Source organism: Perognathus longimembris, chromosome 14 (genome assembly GCF_023159225.1).
Source record: "Perognathus longimembris pacificus isolate PPM17 chromosome 14, ASM2315922v1, whole genome shotgun sequence".
NCBI lineage: Eukaryota > Metazoa > Chordata > Mammalia > Rodentia > Heteromyidae > Perognathus > Perognathus longimembris.
Genome location: NC_063174.1, coordinates 7,774,121 through 7,789,893, shown reverse-complemented (window position 1 = coordinate 7,789,893; position 15,773 = coordinate 7,774,121). Strand labels below are relative to the sequence as shown.

At 36.5% G+C, this 15,773-nt stretch overlaps 1 protein-coding gene across 1 annotated transcript in view; it reads right to left on the bottom strand.

The window, feature by feature from the left end:
- Nucleotides 1-15,773, bottom strand: part of Akap6 (A-kinase anchoring protein 6) — a 334,863-nt gene that overhangs the window by 122,881 nt on the left and 196,209 nt on the right. The window contains exon 8 of the mRNA XM_048362246.1: nt 5,659-5,807. Coding sequence (XP_048218203.1) covers nt 5,659-5,807 — 149 coding nt within the window. The remainder of the gene's footprint in view (nt 1-5,658; nt 5,808-15,773) is intronic.

Here is a 15,773-nt window from a genome sequence, read left to right as displayed (position 1 = left end):
GCTTGCCTTGTATACATGAAGCCCTGGGTTCAATTCCCCAGTACCACATATATAGAAAATGGCCAGATGGCGCTGTGGCTCAAGTGGCAGAGTGCTAGCCTTGAGCAAAAAGAAGCCAGGGACAGTGCTCAGGCCCTGAGTCCAAAGCCTAGGACTGGCAAAAAAAAAAGAAAAAAAGAAAGAGTGATATTGTATCATTTGTAAAGAAATGGAAAGTCCAGAAGTTAAGTGAAGTATGTCAGGTCTAGAGAGACAAAGGATACATATTTTCCCTTATGTGTGGAAGCTAGATTTAGCTTATGAACTTATAAATAAATATGTTGGGTGGTATGCAAGTATATACAAATGTATGAACTGAAATAGGGTATATTCAAGGAAGAACTCAAGTAGTATAATTCCTCAGAAAGACAAAACCAAAGTTAAACAAGAGAAAGAAGGTACTCCAAAGGGGTAGTTTGGAGACAAGAGGAAAGGGGTAAAAATGAAGAGAAGAAGGGGAGGATGCAGTCAAGAATTTGATGTATCTCAGAAGAAGAGGCAAGAATATAGCAAAGAAACACATGAGGAAATGCTCATCATCCCTGGCCATAAAGGAGATACAAATCAAACCAACTCTAAGATTCCATCTCACCTTTAGATTGGCCAACATTGTGAATCTGAACAACAAATTTTGGCAGGGATTTGGGGAAAAGGAACCCTACTGAACTGTTGGTGGGCATGTGTATTAGTACAACCACTCTGACAACAGTCTGAAGGTTCCTCAACAAACTAAACTTAGACCTTCCCTATACCACAGCCATATCATTCCCAGGCATCTAGTCAGACCACCACAAGCCGGGATACCATAAAGACACTTGCATGTCCATGTTAACTGCTGAACTATTCACAATAGCCAAGCTGTAGAAACAGTTCAGATGTCCTGCCATAGGTGAGTAGATCCAAAAATGTGGTATCTATATGCAATGGTATTTCACACAGCCATTAAAAAGAATAATATTATGTCATTTGAAGGGAAATAAACGGACCTACAACAAATCATGTTAAGTGAGGCAAGTCAAGCTCAGAGAGATAAATGGCACGTTTTCTCTCATATGCAGAAGCTAGATCTAAAATACAATTGGCAATAACAAATTATACAGGTCTCTATGTATTTACACACAGTGAGAACAAAGGAGGATACTCTTAGGAGAGGAACAGAAAGACACAATGACTATGTGCATCTCAGCATACAAAATAATACGTATTGAAATGTATTCCAGGAAATGGAAACAAGAGGTTTTTTTTTCCTCTTTTTTGCTGTTTTTATCTTTTGTTCTGTTTGTTTGTTTATATATATTTGAGAATATAAGGGGAGGCACGAAAATAGAGGGACAGAGGGTAAACAAATGCAGCAATGGTACTCATTGGACACTATGTTGTAAATGAACTGTACAACTTGTGGGTGGAATGGGAGGGAAAAACTGGGAGAGAGCAAGGGAAGGGGTGACATTTTCCAAAAAGATATGTATTCAATACCTGACTTATGTAACTTTAACCTCCCTATATGTCACCTTTAGAATAACAATAAAAAATTCTAGAAAGAACGCAATGTATATCTTACAAAATTAACAAGAGTGAGGAAAGAATGGGTAGGGGAAAAATGGGTGAGAATATTGAAAGGAGTAAAATTGATCAAGATATATTGCACTGCTTTGTTAAATGGCAACTCCTTTGTACAACTATTTAAAGATAACCATTTACAAAAATCCCCTAAACAGTAATAAGCATTTTTCAAAGAAATTGGAAAGTTCTTCCCATGATGTAACCCCCTTTCAAAAATCATCTCCAAAGTCTGGTACCGGTGGCTTATGCATGTAAATCCTAGCTACTCAGGTGGCTGGGATCTGAAGATCAAGATTCAAAGCCAGCCTGGGCAGGAAAGTGCATGAGACTCTTGTCTCCAATTAGTCACCACAAAATTAGATGTGGAGCTGTGGCTCAAAGTGGTAGAACACTAGTCTTAAATGAAAAAGTTCAGGTACAGCACCCAGATGCTGAGTTCAAGCCCCACGATCATTACCATTACCAATAAAAAATCTCCAGAGCTCTCTATTGTTTTCCTGACTTGTTCCAATTATGTTGGACAGTCAGAATTGAGCTCTGCCTTCAGTGAGCCTGTCCCTAACCCACAGAGATTTCTAATTTAACACTTCAAATCTTTTTTTTTCCTGTTTTGTTTGCAGATCTAGCTTCTCTTATCAAACTGAGAACTTCTCAAGGATAGAGATCATTTTTTTTTGTACCTTATTCATACCTTATTGACACATAAAGGGTACTTTAAAATGTTTCTTAAATTGATTAATGAGTTCATGTTTGTTTTAGGTTTGTTGCTGTTGTTCTGTTTTTTTGAATAGAAGGCATTGTGCTGCCCAGTCTATGTCTGGGCTCAAATGATTCTCCCATCTCAGCCTTCTGAATGTCTGAATTCCAGCGTGCACCACTGAGCCCAGATTGGCTTTGTTTTAACTAAAACTTGCTTTACAGTGTTTTGCCCAAACTTCCTGATGGCTTTCTCTCTTTTCATGCCAGAACTGAGACTTGAACTCAAGGCCTTGAGTTCTTGCTTGGCCTTTTCACTCAGGGCTGACTCTACCATTTGAGACACAGCTCCACTTTCACAATTTCTCCAGCTAATTGGAGATAACAGTCTCATGAATTTGGCTGCCCAGGCAGGCCTTCAAACTCTGATCCTCAGATATCAGCCTCCTGTGTAACTAGATGTATAGGTGTAAGCCATTAGTGCCTTGCTTTCTTGGAGGTCTTTATGAAATCTCCTTAAGACTAACATTTATGCACTACTTTAAGTTCAATATACTGCAGAATATGCAAAACATAGGGTTTAGGGTAAACTTTAACAAGGGTACATTGGACTCCTCAGAGAGAGGGCAATCTGGCTTTTTAGATTCAGTATTATATTTTTCAGGGTTTGTTTTTTGCTTAGCCAAGATCTCTCTATCTATCCCAGAAGGCTTGGAACTCGTGATACTCTTATTCCAACCTTTTATGTGCTGAGATTACAAATATACACTATCATACCAGAAGTCCTGTATTCTTTTTTTTTTTTTGCCAGTCCTGGGGCTTGAACTCAGGGCCTGAGCACTGTCCCTGGCTTCTTTTTGCTCAAGGCTAGCACTCTACCACTTGAGCCACAGTGCCAGTTCCAGCTTTTTCTGTGTATGTGGTACTGAGGAATCAAACCCAGGGCTTCCTGCATGCTAGGCAAACACTCTACCACTAAGCCACATTCCCAGCCCCGAAGTCCTGTACTCTTCACCCAGAATTCTGAGTTGGACTTAACTCTATCTAAAACCTTCTTCAGATAAGTGAGTCTTTCAGCCTTTTGCCTCTCAATTTCCTAATTTATCTACTGAACTAAAGACAAAGCTGTTTACCTACATTAAGTTTATCAACAAGTAGAGTGCTACCAAATAATTTCAACGTTTTTGAAATGCATTTGAAAACTAAATTCAGACAACCTCTTGAAAAGAAAGAAGTGTCTGGAAAAGACATAGTTGCAGTTTATAAAATGTTGACAAATGAGGATCAGAGTTTCATGCTATACACATAGTATAGCCCTCAATGAGTATTTATTGGATATAAGAAAAAAAACAACTGATATGTATTTTCTCTTAATTAAAAAGCACTGAGCTCCCTTCCAGTGGCTCACATACCACAGGTCCCTCAAGGAGCCCCGATTCATCTTGCGATTGTGGAGCCCATGCCCAGGGTTCATGCATTGTGTTGCTAGAGCTCAGACAGCCTCGTGTGCATTCAGGGACATCTCCCCACCATACTTACATAGAACTGTTAACCATGCAATTCACAGTTGGATATAATCCTTAATGTAGACATATTATCAAGCTAGAGGGGTCATAAATTCATTTCTAAAGAAAATATTTTATTACATAAAATTTGTAGAAATTTAAAATCAACATTCTAGGTAGGAGCCAAGCCTTCCCTGAAGAATCTTACTTACCTTTCAACTACATTAGTATATATAATCTTAGCATGTACATAGACATTGGGAATAAGTAAAATAGAGGGACTTTACTACAAAATTAATTTTCTTTTTAGAATATTGTTTATGTGTATAAGGAACCCAGACCCTAGAAAGCCCACACTATTCCCACATTTATTTATTGAAAACAATAGGCAGTCTAACAAAAGGAGCAGTTAGTCAAGTTTATGTACCATTGGAACAGATAGTTTCACACAGCAATGGCCTTAAGGTTCCAGAATTAAGGAATTGGCTGTGAGAGCAAAACCTTCAGGGCAAGATATCCCAGATAACCTCTCCCACATGCATTTCTCAAACAAGGCTTTTCTGCATGTAAACAGAAAATAGAAAGGAGTATATGTTTTTGTGTCCTTAGTAGTAAATGGCTGGCTTTTCTTCAGTGTACTCTTAAATTTCTGCACAATGCAAAGCCTTCAGCACCCCCAAGGAATATAAACAAAGGGCATCAGGCAAGTTCACCTACTCCCACTTCACCAAACAATGCTTGCTGTTAACTAAGCAATTCCCAGGGTAGATTTATGATTGTGGAGGCCAGAGCAAGAACTCAGGTTGGGTCCTTGGAATCTGGGGTCAGAGGCACTTGGTGCTGCTCAATCCCCAGGGCTTAAAGAAAAACATGAAAATGTGCTTGCTCATTCTTGAATGTACACCAGAGACTATTTAGACACTTGGAAAAATTAAAGCACATGAAGGTCTCCAAACAGCTTATTGTTTGTGCTCTGAGATTTAACCCTTTCTCTTTTATAGCTATGCCTTTCTCTGGTGAATATAAAGAAAAGTTTCCTGAGTCAAGTAAGATGAATCAATTATTCCTAAACCCTAAGTTTTTATAGGAATTGTAGGTGCAGTCAGAACTATAAGGACTCAAGAAGGGAAATGCACACAAGTGCTTGAAAGGTCTTATTTCCTCATGGCATTTTCAGAGAATATTCTGTCTACAGTTACATCTTACAGCCTCATATTATTTCATAAACATGGAACATAACTTTGGAGAAGTTTGTACTTCTTGCTGGCTTAAGTATAAAGTGAAACAGATTCCTGTTTCCATGTTTATAAATATGACTATTATCAATTTATTAAAACTAAATAGTTAAATTCAATCAATACTCTTTCACTTTTTTAAGAATCATCTACTAGCTAGTAAAGTTGACCCAGAAAATGCTATAACTATAAAGTTATCTTTGCATAACTTTAAAGACATTCAGAAATATGTGAATTCAGGACTTAATTGCTGAACAATCAGTTGGTTATTATTATATACATCCATCCATATGTCTCAGATTGAATGCAATTCTTGATGTATGAAAAAAATAGATGAATACTATAGATAGCATATAATCACAAATACACTTGTAAAATCACAAGGCTCTTTTTGAAAAAGTAGAATAATGTTAGCCTTGGGAAGTTCTGAGTTAGATGACAGAGGCTGATAAAATCTATAGTCTTCAAGTCTGGCACAAATGGATAAAATAAATGCCTGGTCTACCAAGGCTTTTCTTGTCTCTTACCTAGGAAAGAAACAACTGCCTGACACCTACCAGTGGAAAGTCATTGAAAAGTAGATTAGTGAGAATAAAACAACAAAAAGAATAGTCTCCTACCCATTGCTTCCTACTGAATGAACTTTTGACATATCAGCAAACTCCTCTTTTCTCTTGCTGCTACTGGTATACTGCTCGCTGTACAGCTTGAGGGACATCTGCTCAACAGCGTCTCTTTGTGCTTCCAGGTAGCATAGTTGAACCTCAGCCTGGAGAGAGAAACAAAGAAAAGCTGCTGTTTGAATCCAGAAGGAATGCATTTCAAGTGAGGTGTAACAACTCAAAGAATGGGAATTGTTCACATCATTATACCTTTCCTTCTTGGGGTGGATTTAATGGGATCAGCTGGGCATATTACAGAATTATATTTTAGATGTGAATCTTATAAGTTCCTCCTTAAAATATGACTTGAATAAATGAACTCTCAGAAGACTCAGTAAACATCACAAAATTTCCCTGAGATCATAACACTGTATGATAAGATTTACATAAAAAATTCTGTTGAGGTTTCATAATAAATTTTTCCTTCCATTGTCACATATGTAATATTTATTTTTTAAATGTCTCCTCAAACCTACACATTGGCATACGTACTGTGCATGTATTCTGAATATTCCTTATTTTCTTTGAGAGAAAAAAAATGGAAGCCTAGGTTAATTCTAGTCAATTTTCAATAGTCAGTGAAGATAGACTGCTTTTATATATTTTAGGTTGTCTGTACTATTGTACTCATAATTTTAAGTCAAAGCAGTGTGACTTTACTTATACACAGGCATGAACTTGTTAAATTTTCATAGTTCCTGGGCTCACTATAAAGGAAAGGCAGTAAGTTCATCATGCTGTTTTTTATCAAACCAAGGCCAAAAGAATGCTGAATAATATCTGGCATGGAAGTACATTGAACAGATGCTTTATTTATTGCAGCTGTTATAATCCCTGTGGCTTTAGGGTTCCCTAGAAGACCAGATGAGCTTGGGAATGAAATCTCCTTGGGGTAGGCTTGCCCACGGTCAGTGGGATGAACAATACTGACTTCTTCTACACCGTGAGCCAGAGGACTCTTCCTTTCTCTCCTGGACTTCGCTAAATCCAAGCATAACCACGACCATTTTCTGATAAACATGAAAAGTGCTACTGACAATTACATTACATATTTTCCCAAGAAAAGGAGTTGTGAGCCAGCTTTTGAGTAATCATCAGAATTCTATAACACATAACAAAAATCAAGTTAGATGTGACCTTCTATTCTATTGAGGCTTACACTAAAGACCTCAAACTTGCACTCAAATTGCTTGCTCACTACTGGTGCTCTACTACTTGAGCTATGCTTCTAGCCCAGCTTTTTGCTGGTTACTTTGGATATGGGGTCTCGCAGAATTTACTGTCTAGACTGACTCAGTGAACTGCTTATCTTCTGGCCCACCCTGCTGAAATAGAATTACAGCCCCCAGCACCTGGCTGGCTTATTCTTCATACCCAGAGCCAACTAAGAACTCTTTTCTGCTCTCTCATTTTATAGATTCAACTATGGAAAAACTTAGCGTGATTAATAATATTTAAGATGTATAATTGGTATACCTTTACAGTTTATTCATTAAAGAAAGAAAAAGAAAACAAGACTCAGGGACTGATCAATCTCTTCACTTTAAGGTTGCGGAGAAGCCCGTGGTGGCATCAACTGGGCTAAGAAAAGAAGGAAAACTAAGCAAGCGGCTGGAAGAAATGAATTAGATGGGAAGCCTTTGGCTTGAGGATCTAGTGGGGCAATCAGAACAAAACTTTCATCAAGCCTATAGAAAGGTTAGGACTAACATGCAGATGGACAGGCGGTGGCTGAATTTAGGTCACATGAGAATGCCACCAGAGAGGATGTGTGAGGCAAAGGATCAGCCTTCGCTCTAGGCTCGGCCTGCGCCACTGCATCACTGGCTGACCGGATGCGATGGGTCCGCCATGGCTCTGCCTACTTCCCTTCTCACCATGCCAAAACCCATTTTATGTCTGTTCACTCGCTGATCCTTCTGAATAACAGCAGAGACGAGTGAGATCGTTGGTGTGTTAGAGTTTGACTCTGGACCTCTTTATATTCGTTTCTTCCATTGTTTTAAATGCCATCTTATCCTCTCCTTTCAGCACACACACACACACACACACACACACACACACACACACACACACCTAATCACCTGAAACCACTGCTTGGATTATTCTAAATTAAAAAACGTAAACTCTTCATTCTTAGGCTTTCTATTTAAATAAATGGCACGGTCTGTTGCTCTAGTCAGAAACCTAAGAGTTATGCCTTTTTTATTTGTTGGTACCAGGGCTTGAACTTGGGGCATCATGACCTTGCTTACTGGGTTCACTGCTGGCATTTTATCTCTTGAGCCATGCCTCCAGTATAGCACTTTGCTGGTTAGTTGGATAAAGAGTCCAGAGGACTTTTCTATATAGGGTGGCTCTGAACTTTGATCCTCTGATCTCAACCTCCTGAGTCCTAGGATTACAATCGTGCCCAGGTTTGGAGTCACTCTTAACAGTCTCCTGATTTCCCATAGCAAGGTATTCTCTAAATCGTTGGTTCCTCCTCTCAAATGTACTTCCAGTCTCCAATCTGCATTGCTGCCATCCAGTCTAAGCCTCATCACCTGTCACTTACACTACAATTATCATCTGCTATGAATCCCTTTGACTGACTCCTATCCTTTTAATCACCTTCCTTTACACTGGCCAAAGTGATCTTCATAAACATGAGCTAGTTTAATATTTCACCTTTCCACCCAAGAAATGAACTTCTCCCCATGGTCTAGAGATTTTGTTCATGCTTCATTTCATATTAGTCCCCCTCATTGACCACTATGTTCTCATCTTCTTTATGTTCTTCAAACATCTCTAATTCTTTAATCAATTCATCTCTGACTTAGGATCTTTTTACATATGCTATTACCCTTCTCTGGAACATTGTCATGATAATATCCTTCAGCTCTCAGCTGACTTACTATTTCTTAGACAGGCCTTCTTTGATGACTTGACTACAATAGATCCATTCCATTTTTCTTTATTTCAGAACCCGGATAGTTTCCTTAATAACACAACCAATTAAAATTATCTCTATCTCCAGATTTCAAACAACATAAGGGAATGTATCTGTTTCCTTAGCCACTTTGCATTCCCAGAACTTTGGTGGCTTGTAGATCATGCCTGGAGTTAAATAAATACTTCCTGAATTAATGAAGTGTACACATTTCCATTCATTTATCTCAATTTATCACATGTACATTCATTGAGACCAGGTCTTGGGAACTGTACCAGGTTCTGAGTAAAACAGTCCCTGATGTAGTACAATGTGGTAGAAGAGAAATTGAAACCCATGTCAACATATCACTATAAAATTAACCTCAACCCCTTACAGACTGAACAGTGTCCCCATAGCTAAGTGCATAAGTTGAAGCCCAATGAAACTACATTCAGATATAGGATCTTAAGTAGGTCATTAGTACTGAGGTCACACAAGGTATGACCTTAACTCCAATCAGACTCATGTCCTTAGGAGAAAATGAAGTATGCACACGGAGGAGGAAAGGCCACAATGAGGATGCAGGAAGAAGATAGCTATCTACAAGCCAAGGAGAGAGGCCTTACCAAAGACTATACCTGCAGATTGCTTGATCTTGGACTTCTAGGCTCCAGATCTGTGAGAGATAAAATGCTGTTGTATTTTACTATGGTATCCCAATAAAATGGGAAAGGCTTCAGAGCTCACCTGAGATTTAACACAGTTGTTTTGCTATTTATCATTTGTAGCCTGCTTGCACACTTTATTTTGTATGCACTCAGTGTCTAAATCACCAGAGATACTCCTCTTCAATTTTGGATTACAAATTAATAATTGAATCACGACAAAAGACACAGCATTCTATTTTCCTTACATTTGACTTGGTATATGGTGAGCCAAAGTCAGTGATTTGGGAACCATAAATAATTACTCAGATACACACTTCCATCTTATTTTATGTGTTTAACTAAAAGCCAAATAGATTACGAATAATTATGGGGTGGGTGAATTTCATTTAATCCAACAATCTGAAACATCCCTTTTGCAATCACATATAGACATATGTCTACCTTTTTCCTAAAAAACACTGATTTAAAGAAATATGTACATCCATATCATCTCATATCTCAGGATCCTTTGCTGAATCAAATATTCTCAGAATATTAACATTAATTTTCTCCTTTAATATTTTAATTTAACACATCGCTATAGATCTCTGTTACTCACAACAAGGCACATCATAGGTTTCTACCAAGTCCACCTCTCTATTTGCATCTAAGTCTCTATCTTTTATTTTCTCTTCTGTTTCTGTGGAAGTTTCCTGATTTTTGAGCTAAAATCTAATTGTTCCATTTGTGCATCAAAACTTCTCTCATCTACCCATGAAAATCATCTTTTTCCCCTACATCAAATATTCTTTTCTATTAATCACGTTAATGCTGATGCTTTTTCCATGGTTAAAAAGAAGAAGTAAAGAGAAGAATCCCTAGATATCAGTTAACAATATCCTTTTCTTCGGGTATAGCTCCTTTTTGTCTGTTCTCTGTTATGGCATAATCACTTTTAGTTGCCTTAGCTGCACTTGCTGTTTCCAAGTTTGCTCCTCTTTTCTCTGGAATACTCTCTAGTCGGGCTTTTTCATCCCCCCCATGCAATGGCCTTTCCTCAGTCCTTACTTAACACATGCCCACCTCTGAAGACACTTGCTCTTATTTGCCTGACAGCTCAGTGCTTCAGCTTCCTTTAATTCTGGCTGAAATGTCATCTTGTCATGCAGATCCTGCTACTTAAAAACGGAGACTCATTTCTACCTGTAGCAAATTTTCACTATATGTATCAAGACACGTTACTTATTTTATGTTGTCCATCTTTGTTCACATAGAATTTTATTTTTTTATTAAGTAATTTATTTATTTTTGGTTCCTATACTGGAGCTTGAAGTTAGGGTCTGGGCATTGTCCCTGCAGAGCTTTTGCTCCCAAGGCTGGGGTTCTAACACTTGAGCCACAGATCCCCTTCCAGGGACTAATTGGAGAAAGAGTCTCATGGACTTTCTTGACTCGGCTGGCTTCAAACCACAAGCCTGCGATCTCATCCTTCTGAGTAGCTAGGATTACATGTGTACCTAGCAGAACAAAGACTTGCATTCACCTATATTCCCAATACTCCACAGCTCACGTATGTGATAAACTTTCTGTACAGATTGATGTAATAAATTTTATTGTAGTTAAACATCTGAAATGGTTCACAAAAAAAAAAAAAAAAAAACGCTCAAAGCTCTAACAGCCTCAGCGGGGTTTTTTTTTTTTTTTTTTTTTTTTAATTCTTAGCTTCACAAAATAGAGGACTGTTTTTTCCTTGGCAGAAAAGAAATATTTAGGAAAAAAAAGAAAAGCTTCTTTAATTCAAGAATCAATTGGGCTTTTGGAGAAGATATCAAATAGTTTGTACTTGAAAGACTCCATATTAACTCAGTAAGTGCACAGAAATCCTTCAAAATAGTGAGGGTAAACTCTACTTTTTCCGGAAAGAATTTTATCATCTGGGGATATTTTCCTACTTTTACTATAGCCATGTTTAACCTACAATATATGTAATCATACGCCTTTTCCTTTACTTCCTGAGATACATGTTTACTATGACTCTGCTTCTTTCCTTCTGGTAGTATTCTTCTGACACAAGTAGAGGACTACTCTCTCCTTCTAGAAATACTTTCATTTCTCAGGAAGGCTCTGCCAGAGAACTTGCAGGAATGAGGACGATCTAAGCTTGGCCATCACTTTCTTTTGGTTGTTTGGCAGAGTCCCCTATATCATTCCAAGATTTAGCATTCTCACCTTTATGGTGATTTCCCCTAAGATGTGGTTATCTTTTGCTCACTTTTCTTGTCATTGGTGGTTCCTAATTCCCTAAAATAACTCACCTTTGGGACACATTAATTAATGTATACGATTAGCGACATTCTGACTAAATACAAATAATATTTGGTATTACAATTAGTGAGTCTCAAATCATTCTTTCAGCCTTGCATGCACAACTGTGAAGAGTACCAAAGCTTCCTTCTGCAGAATCGGAACAGAGCCAAGACAAGAACAAGAGATTTATTTGCAGTAAATTGATGGTGGCCCTTCACTTACTCATTCAGCAAATATCTTGCGTGTCTCTTACGGGTTAAGATACTATACAAAATATGGGTTATACATAAATGCTATATATGTAATATAAATATGGGCTACACACTATGATATCTGCCTTCAGAAAACATATCTTCTATGATGACAGAAAAATTATAGTACATAAAGAAACTCAAATATTTATTTAAAAATAAAACCGATAATACCCTGCAAAGAGATCAAGATTCATTGTACACATAACTACCTTGGTAAATGGCAAAAAACTTTCAATAACTAACCTAAAATTATGATGAGAAAGGGTCCATTGGGAGGGGTAGGTGAGAATGTTTAAAGGGGTGACATTGATCGAGAGGCAAGTATTCATCAACTACTTTGGTGAATGGTAACGCCTTTGTATAACTACTTAAAGATAATAATAATATTAAAAAAGAAAACAAAAAACAAAGTTGCTCGGGAAACAATTGGTAACTTTGTTAGAATGTTCCTTTCATTGAATTTTAAAATATCCAAATACATTCCCTTTATTTAAAATTAAACAAGAGTGAAAAATATAAAAACTTTAGCAAGAATTTAACATCAAAATTTTGACATAAGTATGACAAGAGCTCTCAAAGCAGATTCAGTATGATTGCTCAACAAAGATCATTGCACACACAAATCTTTGAATATTAGCATGCAAAAATACTATCCTAATGGCAGCTCCAGAAAACCTAGCTTTAGATTCTTCTGGCTTATTTATAGTTCTCATATCTATATGGAAAAGGTAATTTAAATAACAACAATATTAAATTTATAACTTTCAAAGATTATTTCTACTTTCATTGAGTTACTGTTTATAAATCATCAAAAATATTCACTAAGTATTTATAAAATTTAATTTTAAAGCAATATCCTTACGATAATTATTAAATGGTAAACACTGAAACAAAGTAGAAATATTAACATTATCACTATTTTCATTATTTCTTATACATTTGTTTCACTGTAAAGAAAAGAAAAATTTCTTCTCTTATCATGACATGAGATGTTTATTAAAAAATGTGACAAAAATATCTCTTTCTAAAAAACATAAAGAACAAATGTATCACACAGTTGCATTTGTAGACAGCTTCATCCACCATCCACCACTCTCTCTCTCTCTCTCCTTTTTGTAATGCATGTGGTTACGCTCATTAAAAATTCAGCATTTATATCATGATCTGGGGGGGAGGAAGTGTGATTACAGTGTGCAGACTGGAGGGGATGATTAGAATTTTCGATGTTTCTCCATTACCGAAACAGCAATGGCAAATGTGCCCAGTGACACAGGCATCAGGACTGTGTTTGTATTCTACAGCACTGGCCTTATTCCTATCTTCTAAATTTCACTACAGAAAATTCTTATTTACTTTCTAGCAGGAACAAAAAATTAAAAGTAGACATTGTGAAGATACAATTGTAGTTCTTTTAGCTTACAGGAATGGCTGTTCTTAAGTACAATTACGCTGGCCACTGCTACTGTGAACTCTGTAACACTACCCAGTCCTTTAATATTCTATAAAATACTTGTTCTTACATGGAGGTGGGAAAAAAAGGAATGATGCAAGAACACCAAGAATTGCTTTACATGTTAATAATAACAATTTAGTTATCAAAACAGAACCAAACAAGGATGCCTTTTTACTGCTGTTTAAAATTTTTAGCCTCCTAAGGTACTAATAATCAGGGCCTATGGCTCAAGAATGCATGCTAACATTCAGCTCAGTGCCTATATCCTCATTTCAAAGAGAATCATTCAAACCGACACCCACCCTGTCAAGAATCTTGACTTTGAGCTGCTAATGTAGAATAAAAATCAATATAAATTTTGATCACTTGATGAATATTTACTTCTTTCTTTAGTGTTTGGGGATTTAGAATTGAAAACTGCTGAATCAAGTCATTTTATTTTTTTGTGTTTGTGCCAACACCAATTTACTACCCTCCAGAAAGTTCCTGAACAAGTGTCTCAGGTGGCATGTATGTTGGTTTTTCCTGTCAATCATAACAGTCTGTCACCAGGGAACCATAATCATTTCCCTTTCATACTCTTAGTGCTCTAAAAAGGAATATTTTGATGACTTTCAGGGAAAAGGTAAACTTTCTCATTTAGACATACTATTATAAGCCTGGTGTCTGTTGTTTCTGGCATTTGGCTAAGCCTAAATTGAAACAATCTATTAAAAGTTAGACATTTCATTGTAGGCTACAACGGTCATAATAAATAGATTACAAATGGGCTTCTCTATAATCCAAATTCAATATCACCTCACCAGCAAGACATAAAGCTTTTGTAGAAGCCCACAGTCTATATGCATTTGCCAAAAAGTAACAAATATCAAGTGACTGTTAGACTCAGCAGAAGGACTTCACTAGAAAGAAAGGCTTTCCATTTTTATTATATATGAAAATGCTCTACAGACAAAATGACATTCAGAAAGTTTAACAATTAAAATGGGTTTCGAGTGTAAGGGTAGTTACATGAGAGAGCAGCATGCTCCCATTTTTATAATACATATATATAATATTATACACTATATAATATACAGTATAACACAAAGCTTACTATTTATATAATGATCTTAAAATAAGTCTTTCCCAATGTAAAAAAAAATGAGGTTAGTTGCAAACATCATCAAAAATGTAAGTTATCCTCACATTTTACAAATCTCATTTGTGACAGAGTGGCAGAAAACTCTATATTAAGGAGGTATTTTTGTTGGTTCTCTATAAATTAAATAAAAATGGCACCAGCTGCCCTTCGCAAGGATGATATAGGTCTGTACAATCACTGGGCATTATGTAGACAGATGTTTTAAATAAAATAAAGTATTTAGATTGCTAGATACCTTGCTAGATATGAAGGCAATTATAGGATGTCTTTGTTAAATTACATTTTTTCATTTTTGTGAGGAGAAAAAAGGATTGTCCTGGAAACAACACCAACAGGAAATGATCCTATATCTAAAACAGCTGGAGACTGTAACTAATATAAATTTACTTGAAAATAAAAATGCTGTGTGCCTCTAGAGACATGCAGTAACATGCCATAAAAACAGATGAGAATACGAAAGTATTTAAAAGGGAGAAAATACATTTTATCTAGATATTTTTTTGAGATATGGCCTGCTGATATAAGTGAGAAATAGTCAAAGAAAAAATCAGAAAAGCCATTTTAAAACTTGTAATAGATTTTTAAATTTTTACATTTAACAGATTTAAATTTTTGTATTTACAGGAAATATAAAAATATTCTTTGTTCTCAAGAGAAAATCTGTTGTTTTCTACTGTATTTACTATTATTTAAATTAATAAAGGCAAAGAATAAGACAAAAGCAGATAGTGGTGTTTAACTGAGCAATTTTAAAGGAAGCAAAAGGCCCTTACTATGAGTAAATTAAAGATCCTAAATGTTGGATAAAAATATTCTATTATTTTTCAAAAGCCATATTTAATACTTTCACCAAAAACTCCCTGGTACTCTTGCCCATTTCCCAATCCTAATTCTTGTTAGATACTGAAGTGAAAGGACATCTGATATCCCAACTCACACTTAACAGTCACAGGCATTAACATCTTAACATAGAATGTCTCCAATTTCACAAAATTTAATCTTCTAGCTTAAAAACTAAAATACATTAACACTCAAAATAATTTTAAGCAAAACTCTAAGGGGGAATATATTTGTACAGAAGAGGTAAACAGAGGTGGTAAAAGCACCCCTAAGTCTTGAGTGATTACTACCTTCATTTATGTGTATAACCAATATTGGTTCACCTCCTACGGATCTGGGAGTCAGACAAGAGGAGACCATGTAAATCTCTGATTTCCCATTGGTCCCATTTCCCACAGATGGGAAAGCTCACAAAGCCTCAGAAGCTGGCTTCTATGTCAGTTGGATAGAAGAACCCAAATAAGATGGAAAAGGAATGAGAAGAATAGAGGTAGACTGGAAGATCTGGAAAACA